A 15,171-nucleotide genomic window follows, 5' to 3' on the forward strand; every position below is an offset into this window, starting at 1 on the left:
GCCGCGACAACGCAGGCCCGCCTCGCGACAGTCTTCTGGCGGTTGATTGGTCAGTGCGGCGGTGACGCGCGCGTCGGGGGTTTTACGGCCTTCGGTGTCGGGAACTATCCGGAGAGGGCGGGTGGCGGGTCTGGCGGTTGGAAGTGTGCTCCGCCGCCATGACGTTCAAGCGAAGTCGTGACCGCTTCTACAGCACCCGCTGCTGCGGCTGCTGCCATGTGCGCACCGGCACTATCATCCTGGGCACCTGGTACATGGTAAGAGTCGGGGGCGGCCAGCGGCTGAAGGGGCGGCGGTGGGGGCCGTGCTCAGCGCGCGTGCGCGGGGTGTTCGGTGGGGCGGAGGAGCAGCGCCCGCGCGGTCGCTCTGAGGGGCCGCAGAGTCCCGAGCCTCTGGCCGGGCTGTTGTTCCCTTTCCCGAGGGGCCGCGGAGTCCCGCTCCCCTGGCCGGGCTGTTGTGCCCTTTCCCGAGGGGCCGCGGGGTCCCGCTCCTCTGGCCGGGCTGTTGTTCCCTTTCCCGAGGGACCGGGGAGTCCCGTTCCCCTGGCCGGGCTGTTGTTCCCTTTCCTGAGGCGATCCGTGGAAGCTGCACGAGGGGATTGCCTGGGGTCACCCAGCGGGGCTCGGGTCCCTCTTCTTTCCCGGGGTCTCCTTCGGGCTAACCAAGCCCTGCTGTCCCTCGGCAGCCTCCCTTGTTGTGGTTGGAAAAAGAAAACGAAGAGCAAGTTCAGAGCATTTTAATCTGCGTCTCGGAGAGATTGTATTACTCTTCTCTTTTTTGGCTTGAAGGAATTGAGGCTTCAATACGATACTGAGCGTGTCCTTGGTAAGGGAGGAGAGTTGGGGGACACTGGACTTTGGGGTATATAATAGGAACAAGGTGAGGTACCTGTGGGTGGTATGTAACCTCTGAGAGGAAGATGAGTGTCTTCAGAATGAACAAGAGCTTTGTGGCAAGGGAAGTTCCTGGTTATTCCATACTCTGTTCTCCACACAGTGATTGAAGAGCAGTGGAAACAAATTCAGCTCACAAAACACTTTTTTTCTAACTGGTGAGTGCTTTTTTTTTCCGAGGAAGAGCTGTGGTAGTGAAGGTGAAATATTAAAGATAAAGTTCTGAACTAGGGTGAAGTAGAAATGTGACAACAGTACCAGCAAGGCCTGGAGCCATTACTTCCCTTGGTTCCCTTGAGTGGGGCCTGAGCTCCCCTTTATTCAAGTAATTTCATCGTCTTTCCTTCCCCATACCCTCGTGGGCAGTAAGAATGAGGATAGTTTGCAAAAGTTGTATCATAGCTTTTCTGTTCTCCTGAAGTTGTAATCAAAACCTGTATTCTCCTTTGCGCTTCTCCAGAATGTAAGAAACAAAGAATGCTGATTTTTTGTGCTGTTATGAAACAGCTCTGCACACAAACTGCATTTAGAGGCATGGGGATTCGATTTTGGAGAGTTCATGGTTTATTTTCAACAAGTATGTGGAGATCCTTATTTTTATACATCTTGTTCCTACAGCTGGCAAAAAAAAAAAAAAAAAAAAATCCAGGCAGGCAAAGTCGCTGGAGAGAGAGGACCTGAGGAAAAGGCAGGGTAGGAGGGTAGGGGCTTGGGGATGTTACAAAACTTTAGAGAAAAGATACCTTTTTTTCAAAAAGGAATTGGATAAAGGCTTGGTGCTGATTAAGTTCTGTTACTAGTTCATTTCAATGGAAAAGGTCCATTGTAATCTCGAGAATCAAACTTCTTTTGGAAACTTGCAGACCACCCTGCTGATGGATGGAGCTCAAGAATATGCTTCTGGGCCCTCAAGGAGGAGCACAAATGGTTAGCAGCAAGGCGGACTGTAACCCTTGTTCCAGAACAAAAGCACCTCGTTGCCTTCGCGCTGCCATTCCTGTTCGCGGGAGTGGCTTTAAACCCAGGATAATGCTGGGGGCGGGGGACACGGGGATGTTTCCGTGCCCACAGACCTGGTCGCACTTCCAGTTTCTACCTCTCCTGCTGTGCTTATGTTTCCTCTTGTTGCCTGGATGCGGCCCCTCTTTCTTCCCTGGGAAGGGGCGCTGGGGACGGTGGAGCCGCGCCGGGCACCCGCCAGGCTGCGGTCCCGGGGCGGAGTGCGGCTTTGATCTCGTGTAACCACTCGGTCTGCTGGAGGGAAAAGTAGAGCTGGGGTCAAGGTAGCAGAGGGCATGCAAAGTGCTTCTGAGGTGCGGGTTTTTGTTAAAAACCCCCTGTATATCGAACAGGCTATCGAACACTTTGTTAAACCGCACGTTGAATGGTTTTTATCCAGTTCTCAGCTGTCACCTGGGGGAGGGTGAGAACTTTTAAGTCTGGCAACAGTTGGTTGTTTGAGCTGAAATAAGGTTATAACATGAAGCTTTAGGTGCTCATACCTAGTGCTTTAAATCAGAATTCAGCTATAAATTACACTTTTTTGAAGGTAAGATACAGTTGGGACAGTAGAAGTTAAATTTAATTGCCTGCTGCCAAACTTTAAAGAAAACGGTCCAGAATATGTCAGGTCTTTTAAACATGTTAATTAATGCACTGTTTAAGTATAGCTCTAACTTAGTCTTTCAGGTTCTTATGAGAATTATTTCTAAATCAAATAATCTCTGATTTTAAGTTCTGGTGGGACAAATAGTAGTAACTTTCTATGTAGGGTGGTTTTTTTTGGTTTGTGGGTTTGGTGGAGTTTTTTTGTGTCTTTTGGTTTTGTTGGGTCGGGTTTTTTTTTTTTTTTTTTTTTTTTTGAAGGACATAGTTTTTTGGAGGGGGAGAATGTTTAGTTCAAGAATAGTTTTATGTTACTGAAAATCTTGCTATTTCCTATATAAACTGTGTGCAGTGCAGTCCTGAAAGAATTTGCTATCAAACTTAAAATGGAGTCTCATTGCAATCTACTCCAGATGTTTTAGTAAGATAAGACTCCTGTCTACTTAATGTGTTATTCTTATATAACCATTTCTTTAGGCATTTTCTTATTCCTTGATTATTTGTATACTCTTAAATCATGCATGTAATTAACTTTGCTCCACATTAGAACAGTTTCATTTATCACTGTCCTTGCTGTGTGCTTCTGCAAGTCCAGAGAGAATGAGGACTACCTTCTAAAATGTCTGCTGCTGATGCTGTGTGCGCAGTGTGTGTCTCAAGCACAGCTCTGTCCGAGTGCTGCTGCTGTTTGTGATGAAGAAATGAAAGTATATTTACCAAAAGACAAGTGAAGAACGTTTCTGGCAGAATTGTACTTGAGTTCCTGGGCTGATAAAGCTTGGTTAGCTCTGCAACACCCACTGCTGTTGTGTGTAGGAAGGAAACAGAAACCTCCTGTTCCTCTCTCTATAATTGCGATTGCATTGCTTTGAAGTTTGTTTCTTCCTGTAAACTTTCGTATTGGGCCCTGTGATTTCCAGAAACTGGAAGCACGAACACTGCCCTGGCAAAAATGGGCTCAGAGTTCAGTAAACAGCCCCAAAGCCAAGAGCATTGTTTTGCAGGGAGAGGCTGGTGCTTTCGGGCAGCAAACTTCAGGGCTCAGGTCACTGATGGAATTCTGGTTAGCAGGAACTAAGGGGGGGATCTCTGGAATTGTTTGTTCACTGAACCGGATTGACAGAAGTGAGCCAATATAACTGGTCTCAGTCCTAGTGGCTCTGCAGTATCCTATTTAAAATTACTGTTCTTCAGTTTTTATTATTTCAATATATTAATAAGCCAGACCATAACAGAATCTCCATCTTATTTTGTGTTGGTGGCTTTTTTTTCCCCCTTTGGGAACATGTCTGGGGAAAAAATACTGGAAAAGTGAAAGGAAAATGAGTGTAGTAGTGCAAGGCAATTTCTCCCTTTCCCCTCATAAAAGGATATAAGTGAAGTCATAAGCAGGAATTCTTGGTTTTGCCCAAGTCACTCAGAGTGCTTGGAGAAAACTAGACTTCATGTTGGGCCTCCAGAGAGAGGAAGTACTTACATAATGAGGCATGAAGTGTACACTGTGGAGAAAAAACACTCTAATTAAAAAGCTAATGCTTGTTAATAGTTCCACAGTCTTTTGAGTTCTAGTCATATGGGGAGCTAATATTTCTGTTACCAGTGTGTAATAAATGGTGACTTCCTACTTGAAAATTTGAAATTTCAGCTATTTGAATTTTGATACAAGCTACACCAAATTGTTAAACTTAGCTATTCAAGATAAGAAGATATAAAATACACTCCTTAAGCTACAACAGAACTAAATTAAGATTATTTTCATCTTAATACAATTATTTTTTTAATAAGAACTTGAACATGCATTTTGAACATTTTTTGGTTACTATTTTTGATTTCCTAACAAAAAGACTAGAATGAGACTGCTGAGATTTCTGAGCTGTTACTTTAGGGTGCTGCAGTATCCACTGAGTGCTGTCTTGTCAGGTTTGGGGGGGTTTTTTTTGAGTTTGCTTTCTTTTGACGGGGAGATGGTGATGGGTTTAGTTCTCGTATTACACTGAGGCATACATGAGTTACATTTTTTTCTGACTTCTCTCTGTAGACATTTGTGAACATACATTTGATTTGTAGGGAGTATATACTTAAAAGCTCTAATGATGCTCTGTGGTTCAAACTGTGTTCTTTCTGCCTGTTACACTGATTATTTTGAAACAAGCCTTGTGGTCTTGCTGTTCTCAAGCTTCTGGGAAAGAATGGAAGCAGTTAAAATAGAAGCTCTGGTTCTGTAGCTCATAATTGAAATCCATATGTTAAATGTGATGAATTGCTCAGTGTTGTGATGTATTTGTAAACAGCAGTAATGGAGTGCTGGAAACCCTGAGGTGTTAATTGGCAGAGGTTTGGGTTTGTTGTTTGTTTTTGTTTAGGCTTGTTTTGGTTTGTTACTATTTTTGTAGTAACATTGATTAGATAGTCTCATTGATTCTAATAGGGTTGAATTTTGAATTACTATTTTCTGTTTTACTTGCACACACTTTCAGGTTGAAAAAATTAACCTTTAATACTTGGAATTAATTCAGTAAATTGTGAAATTACTAAGGACTTTGGTATGCTGAATTAGGACCACAGATAGGATGAAAATTAAAAAAAAAGTGACAGATGGGGAATTGCAATCTCAAAATTCTGAGGCATTCAAGTTCTTCAGTACTTCTGTAGAAATTCAAGTGCTGCTTGCTCTTTATCCTGAGGCAGATAGCCTGTCATGGCAGTCACACTCATGACTGTGTATAAAGAATAAATGATTTAATTGTAATTGAACATGTACTTTTGTGCTTTATAAAGTAGAGGTCAATGTTTCAACTGCCAGAGACCTGAACCTTGACATGGTTTTTTTGAAACAAGTACAGTGCAGAAAGGTATTTTCCCATATCTCCAGTTTACTCACAGAGAGGAGGAAATAAAGGGTTGAAAATGCATTGAGAACAGAAGGCCAGAGTACAGAAGGATGAAATGAAGGAGTTCTGTATTTGTGACCAGTGGTGAAGCAAAATAAGATTTAAAGACAAGAGGCAGGTGAACAACTTGACAGTTGTCAAGAAGTGTCCTGTGAGGGTGAAAATACGTGCATTTTGAGACTAAAGATACTGGTGATTAAACAGAGTTTAATCTGAGTTTAAATTTCACTGCCAGCAGTTTCGCCTACTCTGTTTTATATTCCAAGGCATAAAATGCCTTATAAAAATACAAATGGCTCGAAATAGCTGGAAATTCTAGTAAGTTTGTGTAGTATGTGATGAGATGATTGCATTTCTACAGAGTGGCCAACTTTGATTCCTCTAAAAGGTTCTTTTTAGCAGAAAGTACAAGCAAGCTTATCAACATGTATCTCTAAACCCCTGGGAAAAAAAAGGAAAAGAAGAAAAAACCAGTAAAAACAGTGAGGGGAGAAAAAAAAGAACTGTGAGTCTCAAAAATTTTTAAAGGTTCAAAATGTTTTTTTCTGTGCTGAAGTCCTCAGTAATTGTACACAGACTTGCCACCACTGTTGACTCCTGGAACCATGCCAGTAGCAGAAGAAATACCTGGCAAATATGAAGTTGTGAGAAACTGCAAACCAGATTTGTGGGTTTTTTTTTTGTTTGTTTTTTTTTTTTCCTTTTGAGGCTAATTGGAAGGGCTCCTGCTGGTGGTAGTGACAGTACTGAATACTGATTGGAAAATGTCTGCAGCCCCAAAATACCGTCATGAGGTTTTTGTGTTACGCAACCTTTGGCATGTGTCTCCAGATATTAGGAACAGAAACTATGTCCCTGTAACCCTTGAATACATTATAAATGCTGTCAAGGCAATTTTATAGAGGTTTAAGCTACTTCTGATTCTTTGAGCTCTTACTGAAGACGTTTCTGGTGTGTACCAAAATGGGGCAACAGAAGGTGCCCTAAGTGGCAGCATGAGGGAGGAGGAGGAGTGGTGAGCGCACAACCTGTGCTGAATGAGTACACATTTTGGGGATTGATCTTTGTGTGAAGGTTTTTAACTTCCCCTGTGGTTATGTAGACCTTGATGAGTGGACTGGTGAGGTTTTAGTAAGTGATCTGGGGAGCAGAGGGAAATGTTCTCTAACTTACTGAAGTTGAAACAAGGCAGAAGCTCAGTAATTTATTTGTGTGCTAAATGAACTCAATTTGTTGTAGAAAGCAGAAATTCTTTCCAAATAGTCCTCATTCTGTACCTTTACCTTCCTGACCTTTTTTAACTGTTTTCAGTTTTCCAGTTCACAAATCTATACGTTCATCAAGCACAACCAGTTTAATTAAGTTATTTGAATCCCTAGGAACCTTACCATCCCCTTAATTTGTAAAGTTACTTAGTTGTGATTCATTGAGGCTGGCAAGTGCTCTGTGCTCTTTGGGTTGTTTTGATAGTGGTTTAACTAAATCAGCTTGAAATTTAACTGTAAGTTGGGCTCGGTTTTTTTTTCTTCCACATACAGGCAAAGGGAAGAGTTTATTTTTAACTGAAGTAAAGGATTATTAGCGGTCATTAAAAAGATCTTAGCTGTTGCAATGTCATTAACCTTGAGGTAACTGTGATCTCTCTCAGGTGGTGAACTTGCTGATGGGCATCTTGTTGACAGTAGAAGTGACTCATCCAAATATGGTGCCAACTGTTGATATCCAGTATGAAGTCATTGGAAATTACTATGCTTCAGAGAGAATGGCTGGTAGGTCTAGAACTCTGCTGGCTGATTGGAATAGAAAGTATGCAGTATCATGGATTTGTCTCACACTAGGTTGTAATACATGCATACACCTAATAAATATGGTTATCTTGTTTTCTGAATTTCTATTCAGTTATTTTGGGATTGAATTCTTCTACAAGAATTAAAAGAAAACTTTATGGACTATTATTTTAACTTCATTTTATGCCCAGGGATCTTAAATTATGAGATTTCTTGACCTTCTGATACTTTGAGTGTTGAACTGTGTGTGGGACATCTTTGATTCACTTTCTCCATAAACATTAACTATCTTTGATGTCTCAGAAAAACAAGCAGCAGAAAACAAGTTTAAAGACTTTTCTTCAGAATTTTTGGTTGTCTTCATAGATCAGGAAATACCTTAGAGCTCTTGTGTATGAATTTACCAAGAAAACCATGATATCTTTTGAAGAAAAGTGGAAAAATTGGGATGTCAAGTACTTGAGTGAAACTGAAGTGTTTCTTTTGAGTTTCACCTGCAAAATAAATGAGAGAGAAAGCACCATGAGCAGAATTAAATCCACTTTTTGCTCTTACTAAGTGTATGATGTATACAACTGTAATTTGTGTCAAGCTTTTAAACTATTGTATCTGTAAACTTGTGCATATGCTTTGCTTCTTTTGGTTTTAAATGTGCAGAAATGTGTGTAGTGTGGCACTTCTAATCTACCTCAGACTGCTGTAGTACATGAAAATTTAGGGAGGGTGAAATTCAGCCAAGTTAAATAGTACAGTACAAAACTGGGTTTTGAGCATTTTGGATTAATTTTTCATGACCTGAATTGAAGATCTGTCAGTTCTGACCTATGACTATAACTCACATTTACTAGTAATGAAATAAGACTGGGAGCAAGGACCAAATTCTTCATGAGGCTAAGATATTAAGTAAAATCGCAGCAGATGTCTGTTAAATGTCATGAGCTGTAAAGGCTGTTGGTGTACTTGGTAGCCTTAAGCTTATATGAGTGAAAGATGCTTCTAAAGCTGGAGGTGCTTTCTTCAGTCCTTAGTGTAAAATCTATCACGTGCTTTTGACTTAAAAATTCTTATTCTTTATACTGGAATCTGGGCTAAAGGGTTTTGTGTGTGTGAAAGCATGTTACAGATATTTATTGTACTTGTGTATATTGTGAGTAATAGCTCCTCAGAAGACAACCACACTTACTGGTGATTGCTGAGACTTAGGTCTGAGCAGCGCACTGTGTTTCAGACATGGGGGAGCCTTTTTCTTTATGCCATCTGTGTGTGTAGATATTATTACCTTGCACTGAATTGGATGTGTAAGTGCTCCCACAGTGTGTCATTTCAAATTAACTACAGAGTAGAAAGGGTTCTCAGATAATCTTTTTCAAGCGGGGGAACCACAAAATTTTGGCTTCAGTATTGCTAAAAACCATCAGTTTACCACATCTTTAGACTCTCAAGCTGGTTTCTTTTGTGTTCAAAAAGAACAAGTATAATTGTGGAAAGCAGCTGTGCTTCTGTCATCATTGTGATGCAGAAGGAGATTCTTTATCATGCAGCTTCCATGAGTGTCCTGGATTTTGCTACAAATTGGTTTCTGTTCAACTGCTTTTTTCTTGTAAATAGTGGGATACCTTCCACCCAGTGATTTCCTGTTTTCCTTAGTACTGCTGAAGGAGCAGTGCTGCTCCCACTGCCAATGACCAAATTATGTAACCAAACCATTTTCAAGTGTAAAGGTTGATACTGTGTTAGCTTCACTTAAGATTCTGTCCAGTTGTAAAGTTAATGGCTCACATACTTTCAGCACTGACACATATTGCAAATCAGCATCATTATGGTGCATTACTGTCAAACTGTGTCAAGCAGATTTTAATTGGTGTTCCTGGGCTTTAGTCAGGCTTTTGATTAAGGCAGAGGGATTTTTCCAAGTAGTTGTAGGTTTTCTTGAACCAGATCTTTTTTTTGTTAGGAAGGATCTGAACTATTCTACTCTGCTGCTGGTAGTTGGCACAGCTGAGTCAGTTGAGCACAGATCATAGTGATGGACAAAGCTTGGGTACCTGTCAGCTGCAGTGACAACTCCAGGAAATGACCGAATCTTACTGTTTTTCTTTTAATGCAGAAAATGCCTGTGTTCTGTTTGCTATCTCCCTCCTCATGTTCACAATCAGTGCAATGATGGTGTATGGTGCCATTGCTGTAAGTATATTTAAAATCTGTGGTTTTAAAGTTACTACTTGATTTTTTAAACTAAATAATTTACAGGCTCCTCCTTTTTTCTGTTTTTTCTTAGCATCGTGTAGGCTGGCTGATTCCATTTTTCTGTTACCAACTCTTTGACTTCGTGCTCAGCTGTTTGGTTGCCATCAGCTCTTTAACCTACTTGCCCAGAATCAAGGATTACCTGGATCAGTTGGTAAGTATTCAGCTCAAGTTGATATTTTATGTTTGAAATTAAAGTTTGTTTTAATTGGATCAGGGTCTGAGCTGCACTTTCCTTCCTGCACATAAGGAAAAGAAATTCAGCCCGCAGCAGCCAAAGGTGGTTATGGTAGCTTATCAGAGGTGGAAGAGTTAAAGGTGTCATTGCTCCCTAAAAGGAAAACCAGGGAGAGTAAGGAAAGAATTGTAATGGGAACTACTGGTTTAAACTGTATTGGCTACAAATGGACTTGGAGAGGTGTTTGTAAGCTTTTAAACAATGGAGCTTGGTGGCAATTTTGCTACTGCAGATTAAAAATGTGTTGACCCTTATTTGGTAGGAAAGCGGGAAGAGAAGTGTAGGTAAGGACTGTTGGAGTGTAGGAGAGGATTCCTACAGCATTACACATGGAATCTGAGATTCCAGGCTTTCCTTTTTACATTCTGTGTGCCTCCTCAAGTTGCAACAACACTTTCATGGGAAACTGCAATGGAGTTCTCGCTAACACTTTTTGCAGGAGGAGTCAATGCATAGAATGTACTGTCAGCAAGGGCCACAAGCTCTGGCTGGCTGCTGTTTTGATCTGTTCAAGTAGATGCTTAAAAACAAGTCCTTTTTAAAACAGATAAAATGTTAGGTTGGTGTTTTAGAGAGGTTTTGTTACTGTGGTCAGGGAAGGAAAAGAGACAGGTTTGCAGGTTTTGGCTCCTCCAAATTTGGGGACAACTTCTTATGCTGCACACCTGTGTGTTACAGGTTGGACTGACAGGATGTAATTAATAGTAAGTCACTAATGAGTTGTAGAGGACCATAAGTACAAATACTGTCCTGCAGCTGTGAAGTAGAATCTGTGTTGGCATAAGACTGATGAAATGACTAGGGACACAGACTGTACTGTAGTGATCCACTCTTGTGGGACAGAGGCAGGATAAATACTGTGCTTTGTGGGAGGATAAAAAGGAAACTTGTTAGAAGTGGAACTTTTTGTTTCAGGGGAATAGTTTACACAAAGGTTTATTTCATCTGGTGTGTAGTTTGGATGTTTTTCTATCATATTTGATTGTGCAGTTTTCACTCTTATCTCTTCCCTTTCTCTCCCTTCCCCTGTTTTTTTTTTGTTTGGGTTTTTTTTTTTTTTTACTAGCCGGATTTCCCTTACAAAGAAGATCTCCTTTCTTTGGACTCCAGCTGTCTCTTGTTTATTGTTCTGGTGTTCTTTGTTTTATTTATCATTTTAAAGGTAAGTTAAAACTCTAATCATGTGTCTGTTGTAAGAGTTAATAACTATTATGATGCTGTCAATCTGACTTAATTCTCAATGCTGAATTCAGAACCCAGCTGCCTTCTTAATGCAGAAGTAAGAATTTAGAGCACAGTTGTTGAGATGTTCAGTTCCAGTATGACTTAAGTCTAATATGTTGTGTACTGGTGTCTTCAGCTAACTTGTATGTGTGCAGTGGCATGTGCTTATGCATCTCTGCCCTTCCTGAGTAGGAGGGAGGAATGCAAAAAGACTTCTTTTCTATGTGGAGATAATTTTAGTATTTGTAATTAAGCTTTCAGTGAAATAATATGGAGTTAATGCATGTAAGTTTCTAAACAAAATGTTTTAAATATCTCACTGTGCCTAAGATACCAGGATGCAAGTTTTGGAAGGAAGATGATAGAATGAAGACATGTATAAGTTAATTCCAGACCTGCATCTTCCTCCCTAAGTGAAGGGTGATATTACCAGTTACTTTCTTTATGAAGATCTAAATAATGAGGCATTAATTTGAATTATAAACACTTCTGTGTAGAGAATACGTATTAGAGAAATGAATTGGTAATATATATTGGCCATGATACCATTCCTTTATTGCATTCAGGTTGCACTTAAGAAAAAATGAGATTATGAAAAATAATTTTAGTGATTTTTCTATGCTTTTTCCAAGAAGAATGTTTAACTGGGGGGAGTGGTGCCTAATACAGTAGATAACACTTGTGTACTGATTGGGAAATTTGGTACCTTTTGTTACAACAGTGCTAACTTGCCAGTGAGAGATTTGGAGAGGTTAATGTTACACAAATTATTAATAAAAAACCCCCTAATCCTCATCATATCATGATAGTGTCTCTTTCTGCAGCAGTCAGTGTTGACTTGAAGTTCAAAGTTCACTGCTCTACCCTCCCTGCTGCCTCATTGTGTGTTTGAGCCCCCTCCTTCACACTGGCAGTTAGTTGGGGAAATAGTGCTCACTGGGTGATGAGTGGGATTGTACTCTTGCCCTCTCCTCCTCCTGGCAGGTTTAGACTGAGCTCCACAGAAGCATTAGCCAGTTGGGGATTTATTTGATTAGCACTGCTGGGGCAGGCATAGAGATTAGTTGAATGGATCTGTGAACTCGTTTGCTAAAACCTGTGTGGTGCATCCTCTCTGAGTCACTGTTAGAGCAAAGCTAAATGGAGAGCAATGTAAGTATGTGGCCAGGTCCATGAAATAGCAACATTCCTCAGATATGTACTGCCTAAGTTGATTTATGCTCCTTTTTATCATAGGAATGTAATTTTTTTCCAACATATAATTTCTGAATCAACCAATGCTTATGAGGTGTTTAAAAAGAAATTTCTCTTCTTTCAGGCATACCTAATTAACTGTGTATGGAACTGCTATAAATACATCAGCAGCAGAAATATGCCAGAGATTGCTGTGTACCCTGCTTTTGAAGCTCCTCCACAGGTAAAAAGTCCTTTTGAGATAAAAGGAAGCAGTATCCTTAATTTTGAAGTAGAAAATCACCACATCCATGTATGTTTGAAAACCTTGTCCAGCTTTCTAAAGAAAGACTGGAAAGATAAAAATTAAAGCAGCTAATTTTGTGGTGGGTTATCGCTTAGCTAAGTTCTGACAGTGCCTAAAAGGAGGGTCTTTAGAGAGAAGTCCTTTTTTTTTTTCTTTTTTTTTTTTTTTTTTTTTTTTTTTTTTTTTTTTTTTTGTGGTAGAGGGAAGCTTTGCTTGCACTGGTCCAAACCTCCTTTGCTGCTTTGCAAAGTCAAGATGCAATGGGGTGTGGCATGAATGGCCCAGGCTCAGCAGATCAGTAAACTGCTCCTGTACCTTCTTTCACTTCCTCATTTGCTTACTAGGAACAGCAGTAAATTCTTAAAATAACTTTGTCTGCAACAGGGGATTAAATTGCTGATGGGGAATGTGTGGGGTTTTTTTTTCTTTTTTTTTTTTTTCTTTTTTTTTTTTTTTCTTTTTTTTTTTTTGTTTTGTTTTGTTTTGTTTTGTTTTATTTATTTGAAGTCTTTTGCATTAATCACTTCAAAATGTCTTCTCCTTAGTATGTTCTGCCAACCTATGAAATGGCAGTGAAGATGCCTGAGAAGGAACCTCCACCTCCCTACATACCTGCCTGAAGCAATTTTTATGTTCATTAACATCTGTACCAGCTTCCTGGGGGTTTTGTCTTTTAATCTTTCAAAACTGCTTAAGTAATAGAAATATTCAGGGCTTTAGGAGCAAACTGTTCTGTTTAAAATATGTTTGATATAAACTTACTAAGCAAAACACGTCTGAGAGTGATTTCATTTGCTTTTTGTTCTTCCTAATGCTCTTAAACATTTTATTGCCTTAGGGCCTTACACCTGCAAGAACTTATGCATGTGACTAACTTGTGGCTTTTAATAATACCAATTGAGCCACTCTGATTGAAGTTAGCTGGGATTATAAGTGTCTGCAGGATTATGCCCCTAATTTATATTAATTTTTTTGTAAAGTAGTTCATAAAGACAATCCGATCGTGCAGCAAAATGACAGTTTGCCTTTATCCATTTTTTGGAAGGGGAAGGGTTTGAATGTGGTATATATGTGACTTTTTTACTTTGCACTTTTCTCATATGTTATCTTGCCTTTTATTGTGGTTTTTTTTGGTTATCCTATGTCTTGAAACAGTATTTTTGAGGAACAAGTGAGGGTGGCACAGGAGTTCTATTACAACCAGCTGGGAATGCAAGAAAAACAAATAGAAATGTGGAAGATGGTTGCATGCTTCTAATCTTCTATGTATTTTCCTCTTTGTGATAAATGATACTTAAATAAATCTTTTACAAAATGTTTACCAGTAGTATTGGTTGATCTTTATGGTGGCTTTTTTGTTTAAGTGCTTCAGTGGGCTGCAGAGAGTCCAACATGTACTTAGTTACAGGTTTAGTCGTTGCTCCATTGTTCAGAAGAAGTTCTTGTGGCCTGGAGAATGTGGATTCTCTCTAATGCAGTCCTGTGTTAAAGCCTTTGTTGTTCAGGTACTTGGTTGACTTTGCTTGTCTGATTGGTACTTACCCATGAGCTGGGAAAAGGGAATTGTACTGGAGGCTTTGAGTCCTCGGGGAAATCTGATGTCTGGTCAGCTCAGGCATTAACAGCAGGACAGACATTCAGTAGGACTACAACATTTACATTGGAAAACGTCCAGAGTTGTTGGAGATACGCCAAAAACTTAGTGATGTTCTTCAATCAGCAAAAAACTCCAAACAAAAAACAAAGCTACAAACAACTTTCTACTCTTCCTCTTTTGTAGCAAGAATTGTAAAGAGGTAAAAGATTATTTAGCAAGTTGTTATGTTTGACAAAACATTTTTCTGCTTTGGAAGAGGAGAGGTACCTTGTGTTAAATTCTGAAAAAGAGATAGAAATTGCTGCAGCATGTAATTTGTGTTATTCCTGTATTTTCAATATGTGCACATTTAAAAATGCTCTTTTAGGGCTGTGCTGTCAGCAGGAGTTTGTGTGCCACCTGTGAGACCCTCTGTGGCTCTGGTCTGACAGTGCCATCCCTCAGGGGTTACCCAGGATGTGCCCAGTGCAGCTGCACTCTTATATCCAGAATCATGAGGAGCTGCATTTGCTTTGGACTCCCAGAGAGACTCCAGGGCATCTTTAGATGCTGCCACAGACTGCTGCAGTGTGACTGGAGGGAGGAGGGGGGATATGAAAGGCCACTGTGATTTCATGTAGTTAAATGCAGCTGAAACTGTTGGGTGGTTGGATGCTGATCAAACATGGACTCCAGCACATGCTCTGCAGTAAGGGAGTGTGTGTGTCTGACCATGAGTGGGCAAAGTGCTCCTGCCAAGGCTCTTGAGCCTGTCCAAGTGGGTGGCTGACCATGTGTGTGAGCAATATTTGGCAGCAGCAGGCACTGCCTGAAATTTTTCTGGGGTGTGTGTGCATGTGCTCTTGCTCAAAAAGCTGCAGTGTCTTCTGAGAGAGAAAAGCCATCATACTCCCCTGGAGCCCTGTCCTGTGGCTTCTTGAAGGGTGGGGTGGTCCCTTTTCCCTGACACCGTTTACAGCCTTTGGGGATGTGATGGTGGCCTCTTCTACTGTGCCTTTGCAGTAGAACTCGCTGAAGTGAGTCAGTGACTGCCTGATACTATACAGCTGGGGTGTTCCTCTTCTAAATCAAGGCTTCCTGTTCCTCTGATGGAGGTGAGGGGGGGAGAAGATGATCCTGCAGCACAACAGGACACAGATTTAGCAAAGGTGTCTTCTAAACCCCTGTGCTGGCGATCAGGGTGCCTTTGTGTCCTAAGCCATGCTTTCC

At 40.6% G+C, this 15,171-nt stretch overlaps 2 protein-coding genes across 2 annotated transcripts in view; both read left to right on the forward strand.

The window, feature by feature from the left end:
* The first annotated feature begins 76 nt into the window (after positions 1 to 76).
* Positions 77 to 13,686, forward strand: LAPTM4A (lysosomal protein transmembrane 4 alpha). The gene is made up of 7 exons (XM_066314751.1): positions 77 to 257; positions 7,038 to 7,158; positions 9,284 to 9,360; positions 9,455 to 9,577; positions 10,728 to 10,823; positions 12,204 to 12,302; positions 12,911 to 13,686. Exons 1-7 carry the CDS (start codon positions 159 to 161, stop codon positions 12,983 to 12,985), a joined length of 690 nt encoding a protein of 229 aa, XP_066170848.1. The 5' UTR covers positions 77 to 158; the 3' UTR covers positions 12,986 to 13,686.
* Positions 12,208 to 15,171, forward strand: part of MATN3 (matrilin 3) — a 17,654-nt gene continuing 14,690 nt past the window's right edge. Inside the window, exon 1 of the mRNA XM_066314750.1 lies at positions 12,208 to 12,302. The gene's annotated coding sequence lies outside the window, so the exon portion shown is untranslated. The remainder of the gene's footprint in view (positions 12,303 to 15,171) is intronic.

The sequence above is a fragment of the Sylvia atricapilla genome, chromosome 3, assembly GCF_009819655.1.
Source record: "Sylvia atricapilla isolate bSylAtr1 chromosome 3, bSylAtr1.pri, whole genome shotgun sequence".
Lineage (NCBI taxonomy): Eukaryota > Metazoa > Chordata > Aves > Passeriformes > Sylviidae > Sylvia > Sylvia atricapilla.

What these genes read in the sequence shown, in the direction of transcription:
- LAPTM4A (XM_066314751.1), top strand. Translation starts at nt 159, where the DNA reads ATGACGTTCAAGCGAAGTCGTGACCGCTTCTACAGCACCCGCTGCTGC. An exon ending in TGGTGTATGGTGCCATTGCT is followed by an intron (nt 9,361 to 9,454) that starts GTAAGTATATTT and finishes GTTTTTTCTTAG; the next exon opens with CATCGTGTAGGCTGGCTGAT. An exon ending in TTTTATTTATCATTTTAAAG is followed by an intron (nt 10,824 to 12,203) that starts GTAAGTTAAAAC and finishes CTCTTCTTTCAG; the next exon opens with GCATACCTAATTAACTGTGT.